General features: G+C 51.7%; 7 protein-coding genes across 7 annotated transcripts; 4 read left to right on the top strand and 3 right to left on the bottom strand.

Moving 5' to 3' along the window:
* Nucleotides 1–2,686: 2,686 nt before the first annotated feature.
* GLOTRDRAFT_30134 (MFS general substrate transporter) lies at nt 2,687–4,732 on the top strand (the record flags this gene model as incomplete). Its single annotated transcript, XM_007861984.1, has 8 exons — nt 2,687–2,828; nt 2,883–2,918; nt 2,983–3,028; nt 3,264–3,287; nt 3,345–3,899; nt 3,976–4,221; nt 4,274–4,322; nt 4,376–4,732. 8 exons carry the CDS (start codon nt 2,687–2,689, stop codon nt 4,730–4,732), a joined length of 1,455 nt encoding a protein of 484 aa, XP_007860175.1.
* A 950-nt stretch (nt 4,733–5,682) lies between these two features.
* GLOTRDRAFT_31833 (RIO1-domain-containing protein) lies at nt 5,683–7,043 on the bottom strand (the record flags this gene model as incomplete). The annotated part of the gene is made up of 8 exons (XM_007862088.1): nt 5,683–5,878; nt 5,942–6,136; nt 6,192–6,280; nt 6,330–6,450; nt 6,501–6,555; nt 6,608–6,721; nt 6,781–6,922; nt 6,981–7,043. 8 exons carry the CDS (start codon nt 7,041–7,043, stop codon nt 5,683–5,685), a joined length of 975 nt encoding a protein of 324 aa, XP_007860279.1.
* Nucleotides 7,044–7,281: 238 nt separating this feature from the next.
* On the top strand, nt 7,282–8,389 carry GLOTRDRAFT_135380 (uncharacterized protein; the record flags this gene model as incomplete). The annotated part of the gene is made up of 7 exons (XM_007862896.1): nt 7,282–7,314; nt 7,374–7,432; nt 7,484–7,573; nt 7,626–7,823; nt 7,874–7,995; nt 8,050–8,086; nt 8,135–8,389. 7 exons carry the CDS (start codon nt 7,282–7,284, stop codon nt 8,331–8,333), a joined length of 738 nt encoding a protein of 245 aa, XP_007861087.1. The 3' UTR covers nt 8,334–8,389.
* A 130-nt stretch (nt 8,390–8,519) lies between these two features.
* On the top strand, nt 8,520–8,970 carry GLOTRDRAFT_124500 (uncharacterized protein; the record flags this gene model as incomplete). Its single annotated transcript, XM_007862895.1, has 3 exons — nt 8,520–8,642; nt 8,703–8,818; nt 8,871–8,970. 3 exons carry the CDS (start codon nt 8,520–8,522, stop codon nt 8,968–8,970), a joined length of 339 nt encoding a protein of 112 aa, XP_007861086.1.
* An 80-nt stretch (nt 8,971–9,050) lies between these two features.
* Nucleotides 9,051–9,905, bottom strand: GLOTRDRAFT_102501 (glycine cleavage H-protein; the record flags this gene model as incomplete). Its single annotated transcript, XM_007862894.1, has 7 exons — nt 9,051–9,066; nt 9,168–9,211; nt 9,263–9,300; nt 9,355–9,442; nt 9,502–9,545; nt 9,596–9,740; nt 9,858–9,905. 7 exons carry the CDS (start codon nt 9,903–9,905, stop codon nt 9,051–9,053), a joined length of 423 nt encoding a protein of 140 aa, XP_007861085.1.
* A 347-nt stretch (nt 9,906–10,252) lies between these two features.
* Nucleotides 10,253–12,244, bottom strand: GLOTRDRAFT_124498 (uncharacterized protein; the record flags this gene model as incomplete). Its single annotated transcript, XM_007863398.1, has 13 exons — nt 10,253–10,293; nt 10,344–10,372; nt 10,422–10,492; nt 10,545–10,679; nt 10,732–10,883; nt 10,932–11,016; nt 11,071–11,114; nt 11,170–11,205; nt 11,257–11,613; nt 11,667–11,873; nt 11,927–12,004; nt 12,055–12,132; nt 12,184–12,244. The coding sequence occupies 13 exons, from the start codon at nt 12,242–12,244 to the stop codon at nt 10,253–10,255; spliced, it is 1,374 nt and encodes a 457-aa protein (XP_007861589.1).
* Nucleotides 12,245–12,367: 123 nt separating this feature from the next.
* GLOTRDRAFT_113297 (uncharacterized protein) lies at nt 12,368–13,713 on the top strand. Its single transcript, XM_007862893.1, has 5 exons — nt 12,368–12,480; nt 12,539–12,754; nt 12,805–12,858; nt 12,912–13,196; nt 13,243–13,713. The coding sequence occupies exons 1-5, from the start codon at nt 12,418–12,420 to the stop codon at nt 13,537–13,539; spliced, it is 915 nt and encodes a 304-aa protein (XP_007861084.1). The 5' UTR covers nt 12,368–12,417; the 3' UTR covers nt 13,540–13,713.
* Nucleotides 13,714–14,338: the final 625 nt, after the last annotated feature.

The following is a 14,338-nucleotide window of genomic DNA, read 5'->3' as shown; positions in this document are numbered from 1 at the left end:
TGCGATGGGATAGACGAACTCTGATCCGCTCGCCACCCGGGGCGGGAGAAGTGAATATCTAATTCTCGCAGTTTCTCTTCGACAACATCTTCCCGGGGAGACATGAATAGGCTAAAAAAACAAGGTTCCATAAAGTCCGCCGAGGTTCGAGTCAGGTTTGAGATACTCTCTTTCCGGAATTGCCAGTATGGTTCTTATGTCAGTTGCAGCACAAATTCGGTCTTGTACTTTCCACCAATGCACGTACGTGATCGATTGATCGTCGCCCTTGCAGCTGCATCCATTCATCACAGAACGATAATATCTTCATGGCCGCGTATACATAGGGCAGTATGCCTATTCACCGCATCGCTGCCGACAGGAAATTGCTTGGAATGTTGCTTACAACGTCCGCAGAGATTAACGTAGTTTTAGCTTACAGACAGCAACCCCACGCCACTCCCCAGATTGCCTGTCCAACGTGAAATCTAGACCAGCCTGCTGTCGGTTCGAGGCAGGAGGTTGGGTAGAATGATCGAGTGTGACACGATGAAAACCTGAGGGGGCAGGTACATGTATGTTGCACGGCTTCGATATCAGTGCGACATCAACGCGATCTGTGGATCTTACTTCTGGTTTGCCATGTCAGAGAGAAGATACATGGCCCGCTGTTTCGTTCTCGCCCAAGTATCTGCTTTGGATTGCAAAGCAAGTATGTGTCGCATCAGGCATCTCGAGATCCAGGGGATCTTATGCACTCCTACACTAATGCAAGTGCTTCATTTGTCAGGAACGCTGACAATGCTCGAACAGTTACTCAATCTTTGCTGTTATAAATTAGCTACTACCGATTAACACACCTTTCGACGGATGCTGTAGACATGCCACCACACTGGCCATCGGATGGCCATCCCTACAGCCCCCCCCCCCGGAGCTCCCGTGACCAGGTGTCTGTGACACGGAGTAGCAACTTGCTCTTCGTTGACCATGCGCTGATCCTTTCGGGACCGCTGAGACACAACCTACTCCACTCTCTGCACGCACTGCAGCCGTCCCTAGCTTTGTTTCGTTGCTGAGTGTCCATACGCGGGACGCGCAACGAGGTACGATGATTCTGAAGCAGGAGAGGGTAGAATCCTGTCTGGCGCGACTAAGAAGAGGGCTGACGCCACCGTGAGCCAAAAGGTATCAGGCTGTCATTTAGACATCGATGTTTGCTGCTGTTTCTGGCCATGGTAGTGACGCACCTGATCGACAAGCGGCGCTTCCATGTGCCCATCCAGATTCTCGGAGAGGGACACTCGGTAAGCCTGACCCTCTGCATATTCATCACGAAGGGATAAGCTGTCTGATGTATATGTTGAGCAACATGAACTTATTCCTGGAGACACTAATGTGTATCCGAATCGTTTCTGCGGACCGAGTATTGAATATTGAGTGTCCATGTCGCCTTCCTGCGGTGCTGGCAAGCGTGTGATTCGGGAGAAGTATAACGGACGCTGCGACTCATATACACCGGTGTCTTGCGCGCCTCGGAAGGTGGCTATTGGGAGCTGCGGGCCTGCTTTAGTGGCTCAATGGAAGGGCTAGTGAAGAAACATCGAGGCACTGACGGAGGACATGGCCCAGGATGAATGGGAGCGTGGTCACCCGTCACAGGACTTGTCATGACCCTGTGATGTGTTCCAGAGGAGAGGGCGTGTTGTGCATTTCATATATGCGTTCGGGAAAACTGACGGAGTGGAATGGCCAACACCGAGAGTGCCTAGGCTGACCGACAGGAGCGCAAGGTGGCCGCATCGGAGAGATAGGTTAGCACTGTACGCTGGCTGTAGAATGGTGGGATACTAGGCCCGCCATTTACCGGGCTTTGACAGGCCATTTCCGATGTAGCTTTGGGTGACTGAAGTAGGCGGGGATGTTATCGAGGAAGACTTACAAATGCCATTGCGAGAGGCCTGGACGGGCAGCGGGCATCGCTACAATATATATAGGGGATAGCTTCTCCATAGATCGCTGTAGGACAATGTAACATGGACTCTACTAAACAGAATGTGTAGTCAGAACTAGTGTGAGGCCTGAGTGACGTTGAAGCCGTACTTGGCCTTCGAGTCAAGCGTGTCGGTCATGGCTCACTAGCACGCAGCAACTCCAGCCGACTGGTGTGCCACGCCGAGAATCTGGCCACGGTCGGGTCCGCCGACGCGCAGGATACCAATGTCTAGCCACGGTAATTCAGATCCAGCATGCTATGGATGTACCGGGCGATGAAGTTCGAGATACACTCAGTTCAGACTTGAACGTACGGGTCTCAAACTGATCGGGGGTATAATAACTGATACCTGGTCACAACCGTTTTCAGATCCTTGTTAGAGTCCTTCTCTCATCACTAAGTATAGTCAGAGCGCTATTTCCAAGTCAGAGATTAAGTCGGTCGCGCATTTCCAAGTTGCGGAAACGATAGACAACGCTGTGCCATGCCATTGGTCGAATACACATCAATCCGGCTACATCCGGTCCGCTCCTTGCACGCTATTGGCCCGCACATGTGGGGGCCCGTCTTACTAACGGATGGCACGGTACACGCAAAATAGGACATGAGGATGTATCTGCTGTGCGACTCCTCTCGTCCGCATCTTCTTCAGGAGGTATTGAACGTAGGCGAGACTGTTGTTAGTGACTAACTTGTATTGTCTCCTTCCCAGGTATGGACGAAACCCAAGGCAGTGTTCCTATCACGAAAGACTTCGGTTTCCTGCCCATCCCTAGCAAACTTCGCCATGACCCCGCTCACCCTGCGAAGTTCAGTATTATACTGAATGTTACGTTTGGTTTCGGCAGTACATTCAGTGAGGGCCACAAATTAATGTAAAGACTCTCGTATTCATGGATATCCGCCACAGTCGTATCAAATCTGTATTATTGCCAACCTATTCTCAGTGAGTAACTGTTTGCCTTCAATATATAGCAGCCTAAAGTATTCACTTCTTTGATGGCCGTCAGTACAATTATCTCACTCGTTTGGTGTTACGTACACTGAGGTATCGAAGTATGTCGTTCATTTACACTCAGGCTTCACATCCACCTGTCATCGAGGGTGCGGAGTTCGCGCAGCTGTGTATATTTCACTCGTGGTTCGGCCATCCGCAGGGTACAGCATATGGGAGCCCGAGAGTCTGTTCCTGGGACGCTGGCCCATTTGATGCATAGCATTAGCAGCGGCTCCGCATCACCGATTCGCCACGTCGTCCATTGTAATGAATTCAGAACTAATCATTTCGTAGCATACCAACGCTTATACAAGCCGGGTTTGTTTTGAATACCGGTCTTTGTCCTGGTAGCCCTGCTGACGCCTCGTACAATAGCTATGCTGTGGGACTACTCTTTCTTTCACCATTAGGTGATCTCATCCGCCGGCGGCCCCTGATTCTCCTCCTCGTTTTCTGTGCCGGGGCCTTCACTATCCCGCTCGCCATCACGAAATCCTTAGCGGTCTTCGAGGCCATGAGCTTCCTTGTCGGCGTGTTCACAGTGGCGCCAATGGTTCTCATGCCTTTGGCGGCCGATCTGGCCCCGCCGGAGCGCAAGGCATCGGCCATCTCAGTCGTCCTGTCCGGCCTTCTCCTAGGCATCCTCCTCGCCAGGGTACTCGCCGGAATCATAGCACAATTTGCTTCGTGGAGAGTCGTATACTACATGGCTATCGGCGCGCAAGCTGCCGTCTTCGCGTTGTTTTATTTCGTCCTGCCGGACTATCCCGCTCGAAACCAGGACTTGACTTATTTCAGGATCCTCTACACGATGGCGAAGTTCACGGTTACTGAGCCGCTTCTCATCCAAGCATGCCTGATCCAAATTGCGTCAAGCGCCATGTTTACGAGTTTCTGGGTCACGTTAACGTTCCTTCTTGGAGGACCGCCGTACTATTATTCCACGTGGGTTCTGCGCTTTTCGCCAGAAGATTCCTATATCGCCGCTCACAGATATCCCTTTTAGCCTGGATATCGGACTCTTCGGTCTGGCGGGAATGTTCGGGGTGGCCATGGGCCCGATCCTCGGTCGCATAACTGACCGTCTCATCCCGTGGTATGCCACCTTGGTGGCCACCCTATTTCTCACCGTCGCTCAAGCTATTCAAACTGGAGCCGGTGGTATCAACGTGGGGGCGGTCATTGTGACATGCTTTGGGATTGATAGTTTCAGGCAGATGCAGCAGGTCTCGTTGACCACAGCTGTTTGGGCGTGCGTGAACTTTTATGATTATGCAGCCATTTCTGTTGAATGCCTACCGCAGGATCGACCCATCCGCTCGCGCACGACTTAACGCGGTATTGGTCATATCGGTCCGCCTCACTTCCTTCCCTCACAGATGTATCTGGAGTAACGTTTGTCTTAGATATTTATCGGTCAAGTTATGGGTACCTCAGTAGGTACGAAGGTCTTCGTCGACTATGGGTGGCGCGCCGCTGCTGGTCTCTCGATGGCTTTCTGTGGTTGGGAACTCGCAATCCTTCTGCTCCGCGGGCCACATTGTGAGCGGCATACATGGATTGGGTGGGAAGGCGGATGGGAAGCGCGGCAGAAGGTAATCAAGGAGCGACAGCAATACTCGGTCGGTGAGACAGACTTAGAAGGCGGCGTACCGCCGGTGGGGAAGGATTCACCACGCGATACACTGGCAGTAGCGCAGGAGTCGGAGCCTCCTAGCGAGGAAAAGAAAGTAGCCCAAGAAGAGTCGAGCCAGACGGTGTAAAGCAGACGCAGCTATGTCGGCAAAGACCGTATGATAATCTTGTAGACTATTTAGACTCCTGCGATGTGTACGACAACCACACCATGGGGGGAAATATTTGATTCAGTCTCGTTGAAAACCTGCCCCAATCGCCCATGGGGGCAACTGGTAGCTTACTAGCTACGCCTGGGGAGATGATATCTAATCCACGAACATGCCTCTTCGTCCAGATGTGGCAGTGTGCCACCAGTGAGCGTTGAGCAAGGTCCCAAAAATACAAGAGACTAGCTTAACAAGTGCCCGGTACAGCCAGCGACACGATAAGCGAACATATACATCCTAGTTTACAAGATCTAGACTCTACAGACACCAATAAACTCTCGAGAACCAGTCTAATCCCATCCGCTACTCTTGTCGATTTTCACTCTCTGATCCTGTTTGGCCTTGCTGCCCTTTGGTCGACCGATCCGCTGAGCACTCTTCTTCGAGTGGAACTTCCTCTGCTGTCGTGCGTGCTGTTTCGTGACCTGCAGCGACACGACCTCCTTCACCTGGTCCCGCTGGGAATCGTCATGCGATATGCGCAACGAACTCAGGCCGTGTGCTATGGGAGAGGCAGAATCTGCCCGGGAACGAGGCGGGGACCGCGAGATCGGTCTCGACGGCGAAGGCGACGCTGACGGATGCGAGGTATCTCCAGTGCCAGGTACAGGAGGACGCCCGCGGGCCTCCGCTGTCGAAGATCGGCCCTCCTCTGCGGATATGCCACGGTGGCTAATCTCTTCCTCTGCCTTTTTCGCTTCGGCACTTTCGTCCTCCCCGCTTTCTCCGTCCCCCTCTCCTTCCTCCTCCTCTTCCTCCTCACTTTCATCTTCGTCCTCATTGTTAGATTCATTTTGCGGCTCCTGCTCCTTTACCGCATCCATGTACTTCGTGACTGGGTGTAAGCCACGCATCGGCGTCTGGACAGCTCAAGCGCTCACCTCCCCCAACGTCTTCATATCCTTCTGCTTGAAACCGCTAGCAGCCACCACTACGTCTAATCGGAAGCCCTCGCCATCGGGCGTCTCGCCCAAAGTCGTTCTGAATCGAGGATACAGAGCGCTCTCGTAGCGGAAGCGTCGTCGGAAGAATCTCCGAATGCATTCGACATCCCGGTTGAAGTACCTTCAAGAGGTGAAAATGTACCATCAGAAATAGGTAAGCTTCTCGCCAAAAGCAAGAACTTACCATTCCGCATTCTCATGGGAGGTACTGACCATTTGCGGGAAGTCAATGACGACTGGCTCTCCCGTGTCGCGGCGGATAAGTATGTTGAATTCGTTGAAGTCGCCGTGAATAAGCCCTGCGCGGGCAAACCGGACGATGAGGTCCATCAATGTAGAGTAGAGCTTGCCTGGCGACGGAACATCCGATACTTGCCGGCTAGCAGACAGTCTATGAGAACGGGCTGCTGCATACTGCCCGATATAGAGCTCACAGAGGATAGGCATCTATAAACTCCATTAGGATGCAGTGTCTAGCCTGGTCAATCGGTTTTGGTACTGGAAAATTATGTTCGTGCAGGACCTGCTCCGAACCGTCAACCTTGTGCATTCAAGCGAAGAGTACTTCTTACCTTCATGAATGCCCACTCCTTCTGAGCAGCTAGTCGGGACATGTACATCCAAGAAGCTGACTTGCGCTTGCCTAGATAATCTCTCTTGTTCTTTATTGCACGGAAAGAGATCCGACCAAGGCTTTTCAGGCTAAGTTCCAGCCATACAGACATCCGAGGAGGCAGACGTACCGATGAAGCTTCAAAACCATCTCATTCCCCTCCGCGTCTGCGACAATATAGATATCTGGAAGTAGAGTGGTAAGCAAATGGATGGGACGGTGAAGGACAGGACTGACCGGACTCTTTACCGACCCCAATCTGATTTCCGACGGAATACATGGAATCCCTCTTCGACAATGCACGCAAAGCCAGGTAGTCAAGGCCTCCATACGTCATGCGATAACCATCATCTACAAGCAAGTCTTAGATACGTTGCAGAACATCTAGAGCTTTGCACCGCGATACGGACACTTGGAATTCTGCACCTTGGCCACGAGATTTCTCTTCGTTAAATCGCCTAGCATCTTGTTGACCCCTCCATTCCGAAGACCAGATATTTGTGCTATCAGAGGGCTGGGGACCACTTCGTGATTCTTCGATCCCATTTCTACCTATGCCATGGTTTACATTCGACTCGGACCACGGACGAGCAGCGCATAGATCACTCACTGCAGTCAAGACTCGAAACTCGTCTGAGGTAACATATCTAAGATCTGTCGCATCGAGCTTCATGGTACCAAATAATAGAGAGGGGGTACAACCAAACCACTTGGGACTGAAAGCTTGCTGCAGGGGAGAATCCAAAGCGAGGTCTAAGCAAAAGCCAGAGATCTCGATCGATCACAGCCACGTGCCGACCGAGGACCCTGGACCTCCGAACTTGCCACAAGCGCGACGATCTAGCGGAGGCCTGCACCGCAGCGGGCATCACATTGTATACTCGAACCTTTATATCAGTACTCAAGCTGTCATGTCCTCCAGAGCGGTGAAAAGGGCGAACAAGGTCAGTTTCCACATCTTCGCGCTGTGCCCGGTTTGAACTGAATCACAGTGATCAACCAGGCCACGCCTTCCGATATTGGACGCTCCATCTCACCTTCCGTGACCGTTGACGGATCAAGGTATGTTTGCAGACCTCTATCGAGGAGCGACATACCCAATGAGCTTACCAGTTTCTTCCATCAGGTCTCAACTGGCCCCGGGCTGTCCGTCGCTGAACGCGAAGCCGTGTGGCAGATCTTCGAGGACAACATGAAGGGTTTGTGTGTGATCTGGAGTGGTCCCCATATATTTTGAATTCTAACTCTCCGGCAGATACATGGATTCAGCATTCGGATGGGACCCTCCCGCGAAACGTGCCGAACTATTCCACTTTCTATCGCGCTACATCCTCGTCCGTGGTCCATCCGCCGGATGCGATAGCTCTGCTGAAAACGTGAAGAGTGCACTCCCTCTAGCAGCCTATGTTTCGTTCCGTTTTGAGCCCGAAGCTGGGCAAGACGTCATTTATTGGTATGTCTCCGTTTTCTGGATATAATCACCATTACTCTGACCAAGGACAGCTATGAATTACAAGTATCCAGAGCAGCGCAACGTCACGGCTTGGGCAAACATTTAATGCAACAAGTATACAATGTCGGACAACGATGGCGTATGCAGAAAGTGATGTTAACTGTCTTGAAAGGTGCTTCCTGCTCTTCCCGATGATTTACCTTATTAACAGTATATATTCCGCCAGCCAACGTCGCGGCCAATAGGTTCTACGAATCCCAGGGGTACGGTTCTCCTAGTTGTGGCAAGTTAATCAGCTGATGCAACAGTAGGTTCGTTATTGATCCTACATCGCCCGGGTACGCTGAGAGGGTGGAAGTGATCCAGACCGACGGAGAGCCGGATGAAGGCGAAAACTCTACGAGTTGCGGCGAAACTGCGGGGATCGACGGGGATGATTCATGGGAGGATGAAGACGAAGCGGACGAATGCGATTATCATATTCTATCTAAAGCTATGAGAGAACCGTAGACTGTACATAGCTTACAAAGAGGAATCGATGACTTGAGGCCGCAAGCCTTTGCTACATGTACAAACGCCATCCCAAGACTCGGGACTGTCTGCGGATCCCGTCGTTTGTCATTGTTTGGTCTCAGCCACCGCCCTTTCCGTTTCGACGCCATTTGGCAGTCTGCAACATAACTCCGAACGCTACGAATGCTGTCTACAGGGCTCCGTTCGCTGAGGGCCAGGCCGCCCCGGTGTATAACGGGCAGGCGACACGCCTCCCATGGCGCGCCGCATTACAACGAACCAACCGGGAACTTGTTCGGCGAGAAGGTGAGTGCATGTCATCGAATTACCTACTGCTCTACGTTTCCTGACGAATCCGACGTGCAGCCATTGAAACCAGGCGAAAAGCGGATAAAGGAGGACTGGGAGAACATCTGGTATGTTGGGATGTTTGGTTCCATGGCGGTCGCGGCGGTGTTACTCTACTACAAGCCCGATACCAGGTGCGTAGACCGCTGCTCGCATATCATCGAACGCTAATGCTAAAACCGACAGCATACAAACGTGGGCTCTTAAGGAGGCACGGAGGAGGATGGAAGAACGTGGCGAGCCTTTCGAATACAAGCCTGGATCACCACCACCAGCATCATCATGAGCTCTAATGGTCCATCCTACTTCCGACCTCTTTGTGCTCGGTTGAATGAATCATTAATCATGGTTTACACCACATGTAACCTACGCCCCCGGACACCTACGTCCTCCAGCTATCTGTAATCTAGAGTTTTTGACCCTCCTCCGGCAGCAGTTGATGCTTCGCTCAGCAGTCAGTCGCTTGAGTGACTTACTCATGACTTGCAATGTTCGACGTATTGTTCTTCCGTCATCAGAGATTCAACCTGACCCATCCATGTTAGTAGAAGTGCCAATGGGACATAAATATTGCAAACCTCTGAAGGGTCAGAAACTTCAATTTTGCATAACCATCCTGTATGCAGCTTAAGTCAAATTTGATTTCTGACCAGATGAAGAATGATTGTACCCTTATCTTCGGGAGACTTATTCAGTAGGCCTGGTTGTGAGTTCAAAGCTTCATTGATTTCTTTCACGACTCCCGACACTGGCGCATACTATCAAGCCCTCAGGCTGTAAGACGAATGCATAGCGAGCGAGGCAGCAAGCACTCAACGATATCTGAGGCAGCTTTGACACTCTCCACAGCGCCAATGTTGTCTGTGATATGGTTCATCAGAAACCGGCCAACAACTGCATATGCTACTCACCGCCCTTCTCAACCTTCTCGCCCACCTTAGCCAACTCTACGAAGACAACGTCTCCCAGACTTGACTGCGCGTAGTCAGTGATGTACACCGTTCCAAGCTTTGAAGAATCATCGAAGGAGATAGCCTCGTGTGCCTCCGTATACCGCTTGGCTGAACCATGGTCATGGAGCGAACCTGTAGCTTGATTTCCTCACTTACTGACGAGAGTCCGGAGGAACGGCGTCAAGGTCGTGCGCCGGCTAGTTGTCCGTGCTAGAGATACAGGGCGAAAGGATCCTGTTCGCGAAACTTGTCGTAGAACAGAAAACATTGTGACAGGAAGAGACAAGATAGACTCTCGGGGAGATGGTCGGACACGGTTGCAAGCAGTCAATGTAACCGTACAAACCCGATGCAACTTATCTCATTCTGGAATTGACCGTCTCCGCGCAACTTCGGACGTAAATACGCTGCAATCACAGATTATCACAGAACACTCATGAGAGTATTAAGACGGTCCGTTCCGTCAGCGTAATATTCCCTGGAGTGCGATAGGCGCTATCTCCGGGCCAGTCCGCAGACGTGCTAGTCATACTGCTCTATGGGCAGGCGGAGTGGGGATGTATATGTACAAAGCATCATCTGATATAGTATAGATTAAACTTCTCATAGCGATCCTTATGCAAGTTCCAGGATTTTGGTGACAATGCCAGTACCGACTATAAAAACGTTAGCCGTATTCAACAAGGCTATTAGACATTATGCTTACTCGTCTTGTTACCCTCACGGAGAGTGAACCTAGCGCGACTCATCAGACGACAGCCATGACCTAGCATCTCACACTTACCTTGAGCCAACTTCGGCAGCGACGTCGTGAACAAGGTCGAGCACCATCTCGACATTGTCCCCAGGCATAACCTTGCAAAGAATCAGCCTACCACTCCCTGCTTGTACCACACAGAGAACGCACCATCTTCTCCGCGGCGTCCGCGGTACCTTCAGGGAAAGTCAACGAAACCGTTATGTCGGCCGTCCGTAAGAAGAGCTGGGGTCTATAGTTCTGCATGAAAGGAGTGTAGCGACCACCCTCGTCTTTAGTCAAAACCTATAGGACATGGCTTGAGATCAGCTGCAAGGATGTGATGTGCACGACTGACGTAGATCTGAGCCTGGAATTTCTTGACAGACTTCATGGAGCCAGGCTGGATGACAACCATTCCACGGCGAATCTGCTCGCGCTTGACACCACGGAGCAAGCAGCCCATGTTGTCACCAGCCTCTCCACGATCCAACTCCTTGTGGAACATCTCTGTCGATTAGTGAGCATATGTCGCACAAGTAAACACGCTGCACCCACCGATGCCAGTGACAGTCGTCTTGATGTTCTCGCCCAGACCAAGAACCTCTACTTCGTCACCCTTGTTGATAGTGCCACGCTCAACCTGAATGATGTTTTAAGCAAGGGGGACCAATCCGTATGCAGATGTCGTACACACCCGACCAGTGCAAACGGTACCACGACCAGAGATAGAGAAGACGTCTTCGCAGGACCCAGATCAGGACCAAGACAGATATTTACTCTCCGGGAGTCTCACCTTCAATGGGCATAAGGAAGGGCTTCTCGAGATCACCTGTCCTCCGCCATTAATGGGTTATTTGATGTCACTGTATTAAGTACGCACGAGGAGGGATCTCAAGCCATTCGTCGCAGGCCTTGACCAATTCCTTGATCTTCTCAGCGCCGATCTCCGGGTTGCGACCTTCCAAAGCAGCAAGAGCGGAGCCCATGATAATCGGCGTGTGGTCACCCTCGAAGTTATACGTCGAGAGGAGGTCACGCATCTCCATTTCCACGAGTTCCAGCATTTCCTTGTCATCGATCTGGTCAACCTTGTTGATGAAGACAACGAGCTTTTTGATTCCGACTTGACGAGCAAGGAGCAGATGTTCACGAGTTTGGGGCATTTGACCGTCAGTGGCAGAAACCACGATGATAGCGCCGTCCATCTGTGCAGCACCAGTAATCATGTTCTTGATGTCTGTCCGTACGAATGACGACCAACACGCGACCAGAAAGGCGGAGCGAACTTACAATCAGCGTGTCCTGGACAGTCGATGTGACCATAATGCCGGGCATCCGTCTCGTATTCTACGTGTGCGGAATTGATCGTGATACCACGAGCCTTCTCCTCTGGCGCCTTATCAATCTGGGAGTAGTCCGTGAATTTGGCGCCGCCCTTCTCAGCAAGGACTTTAGTAATGGCAGCGGTTAGCGTTGTCTTTCCATGATCAACATGTCCTAGTCATAAAAATGTCAAGACCACTTCCAAGAGAAGGACATGTCTGTCTTACCGATAGTCCCGATGTTCATGTGAGGTTTTGCTCGAGAGAACTTCGAGGAGGCTGCATCTGCATAGCTGCGGCGAGCGACTAGACACGACTTAGTACTGAAGCTTTGAGGACAGTTAGTCATGCTTTACCCCAACTAAGAGTCGTCTTGCTGGTAGAAGCCAGCGGTGGCGAAGGCAGCGTCGACCGCCGCGAACATGTCGAGAACCCTTGGGTAGAGTATCAGTACTACGTCGTCCATGTCTGTAGAATCGGCGCACCTAGCGAGCTCTGGAACCTGCGAGCAACGGCGTTCACGGTCGCCAGCTGCGAACGGAACATGTTGGTACGGAAGAGGCTGCTCGTCCGGCTCGACGGAGCGGCTAAGAAAAACTGTTACCGTGGGAATGCTCACGGCATAACTTCGTCGGCTAAGGTCAAGGAGCACTCTATTACCACTGCTACTTGACTACTACGTCGATAGTCTAGGCTTTGTAGTCTTTACTACAAGCGCCATGTCCACCCCAGACAGACAGGAACTTGTCCGCAATGCAGTGACATTTCTCTCTGATCCAAAGGTGTGCGCACTCTCTGCATGCATGTCATTTACCAACATGATAATCACCAGATTCCTAGACTCAAAGCTCGCCGCTCGCTCAGCGTATCCAGTTCCTGGAAGCCAAGGGCCTCACAAACGCTGAGATCGAGGATGCCATGAGACGATCAGTTGCGAATTCAAGCGCTGCTGGTTCGTATATGCAGAGATATCAGACGCAGTATCCTCCCTACGGACCCGCCCCATATCCCGCTTACCCTGGCCCCGCGTCTCAGTGGGACTGGCGGGACTACTTCGCGAGTATAGGTTTCGCATGACTTTCACCTTCATCTGAGCCCGTTCCCAGATCACCGCTGTTGTTTCTGGGACTATTGCTTACGGCGCGGTCGCCTTGTTCAGAGTAAGGGACGGCCTCCTTGCTCAGTAGTCCCCCCTGCTGATATCACGTGATAGAAATACGTACTCCCCCATCTCCGACCCCCAAGTTCTACGGCGTACGAACAAGATCGGGAAGAACTTCAGGCCGCATTCGACTCGGCTGAGGCGATGCTCAAAGAGATTCAAGCAGAAACCGCCGCTGTCCGGGCAGGCATGGAGGAGACCAAGGCTGAAGTGACGAAAACTACAGAGAAAGTGAATTCTGTAATTCAGGACATGGAAGATGCGCAAACTAAGTCGAAAGACGAAATGAGGGAAATACGTGATGAAATCCAGAATATCCGCGAAATGTTGCCAAAGGTAAGATGCCGTATCATGGCCCAACCTCCTAACTTACGCGAAGTAGATGATCGACCGCAATAAGGAGACTCAGCAGCAATCATTAGCGGAGCTTCAGCAAGAGCTGAAATCGCTGAAGGCACTGCTGTTAAGTCGTGGACCTAGCTTCTCAAGCACTCCAGCATCCCCTTTGCCATCTCTGGCTGGAAAGCCGACAATCCCAGCCTGGCAGCTCGCCGGGCCCAGCGCCAGTAGCTCATCGACGCCTGTGCCTTCTGTTCCCCTCGTCCATGGCCCGTCTTCAGAGTCTGGGGTCAGTGGGAAAGGCAAGGAGGTTTCAGAACCAAATGGGATGCCGTCATGATATGTTTGTGTGCTCTCGTCCGTCTGCCTTGCTTTCTCCTTAATGATTCAGCTTTGCAATATGCATGCTGGATCATATCCGCTTCGTCGATGTTGCTTGTTAGTATGTATGTACTAGCGCTGTACGACGATCTACGAGCGCTCTATGATTATCTTCTTCCACGTGACCCCGCCCATGAGGCACTGAACAATGCCCAGTTACTTACAGATCGAATGCCAATGGTCGATCTCCAGTTCCTGCAGCAGGCTCCGACGTACCTAATAACTGACGATTGTCCGAAGCCATGCAGCGTTCTATATTCGCAGACCTTCTCCATGAAGGTGGGCTTCCTCGGCTCTGGACCGAGAGGAACATATGCGCGTAGTACTCCTTTGAGGTCAAGTGGCGTAGTAACAAAGGGAGTATAAGCTATGCATTTGCAACTCGCGCGGTTATCTATAATGCTTCCGATGGCTAGACGGGCAGCTCTTACAATCCGGCGACGTTCAAGTAAACTCCCTTTCACCCTAGCAAACCAACCACCCGACTACCACCATGCATGTGCTGCTAAATCCCTTGTCACTGTCCTTCTGGATCGCATTCACCGTAGACTTGATGGATCTGGCCGTCCTATCTGTGCCCTACGCCATGGGTGTAGCCGTGTCCGGGCTGGCAGCTCGCCACATCCCTTTATTGGTGACAAGCATGAAAGTAGGACGGATTGAACGACTCCCCTTGACATTTCTACTTTGGATGGTGTGCGTGTATCTTGCCTGGCACTTGATAATAGTCCTAGAGATTTTCCTTTCTGCGCCACTCC

The sequence above is a fragment of the Gloeophyllum trabeum genome (genome assembly GCF_000344685.1).
Source record: "Gloeophyllum trabeum ATCC 11539 unplaced genomic scaffold GLOTRscaffold_00001, whole genome shotgun sequence".
NCBI lineage: Eukaryota > Fungi > Basidiomycota > Agaricomycetes > Gloeophyllales > Gloeophyllaceae > Gloeophyllum > Gloeophyllum trabeum.
This window is presented reverse-complemented; position numbering and strand designations above follow the sequence as displayed.

Bases quoted from the DNA above. Each gene is read 5' to 3' on its own strand.
- GLOTRDRAFT_113297 (XM_007862893.1), top strand. From the start codon at position 12,418: ATGTCCACCCCAGACAGACAGGAACTTGTCCGCAATGCAGTGACATTT. The intron at 12,481-12,538 runs GTGTGCGCACTC...CCAGATTCCTAG, and splicing joins CATTTCTCTCTGATCCAAAG to ACTCAAAGCTCGCCGCTCGC. The intron at 12,859-12,911 runs GTAAGGGACGGC...ATCACGTGATAG, and splicing joins GCGCGGTCGCCTTGTTCAGA to AAATACGTACTCCCCCATCT.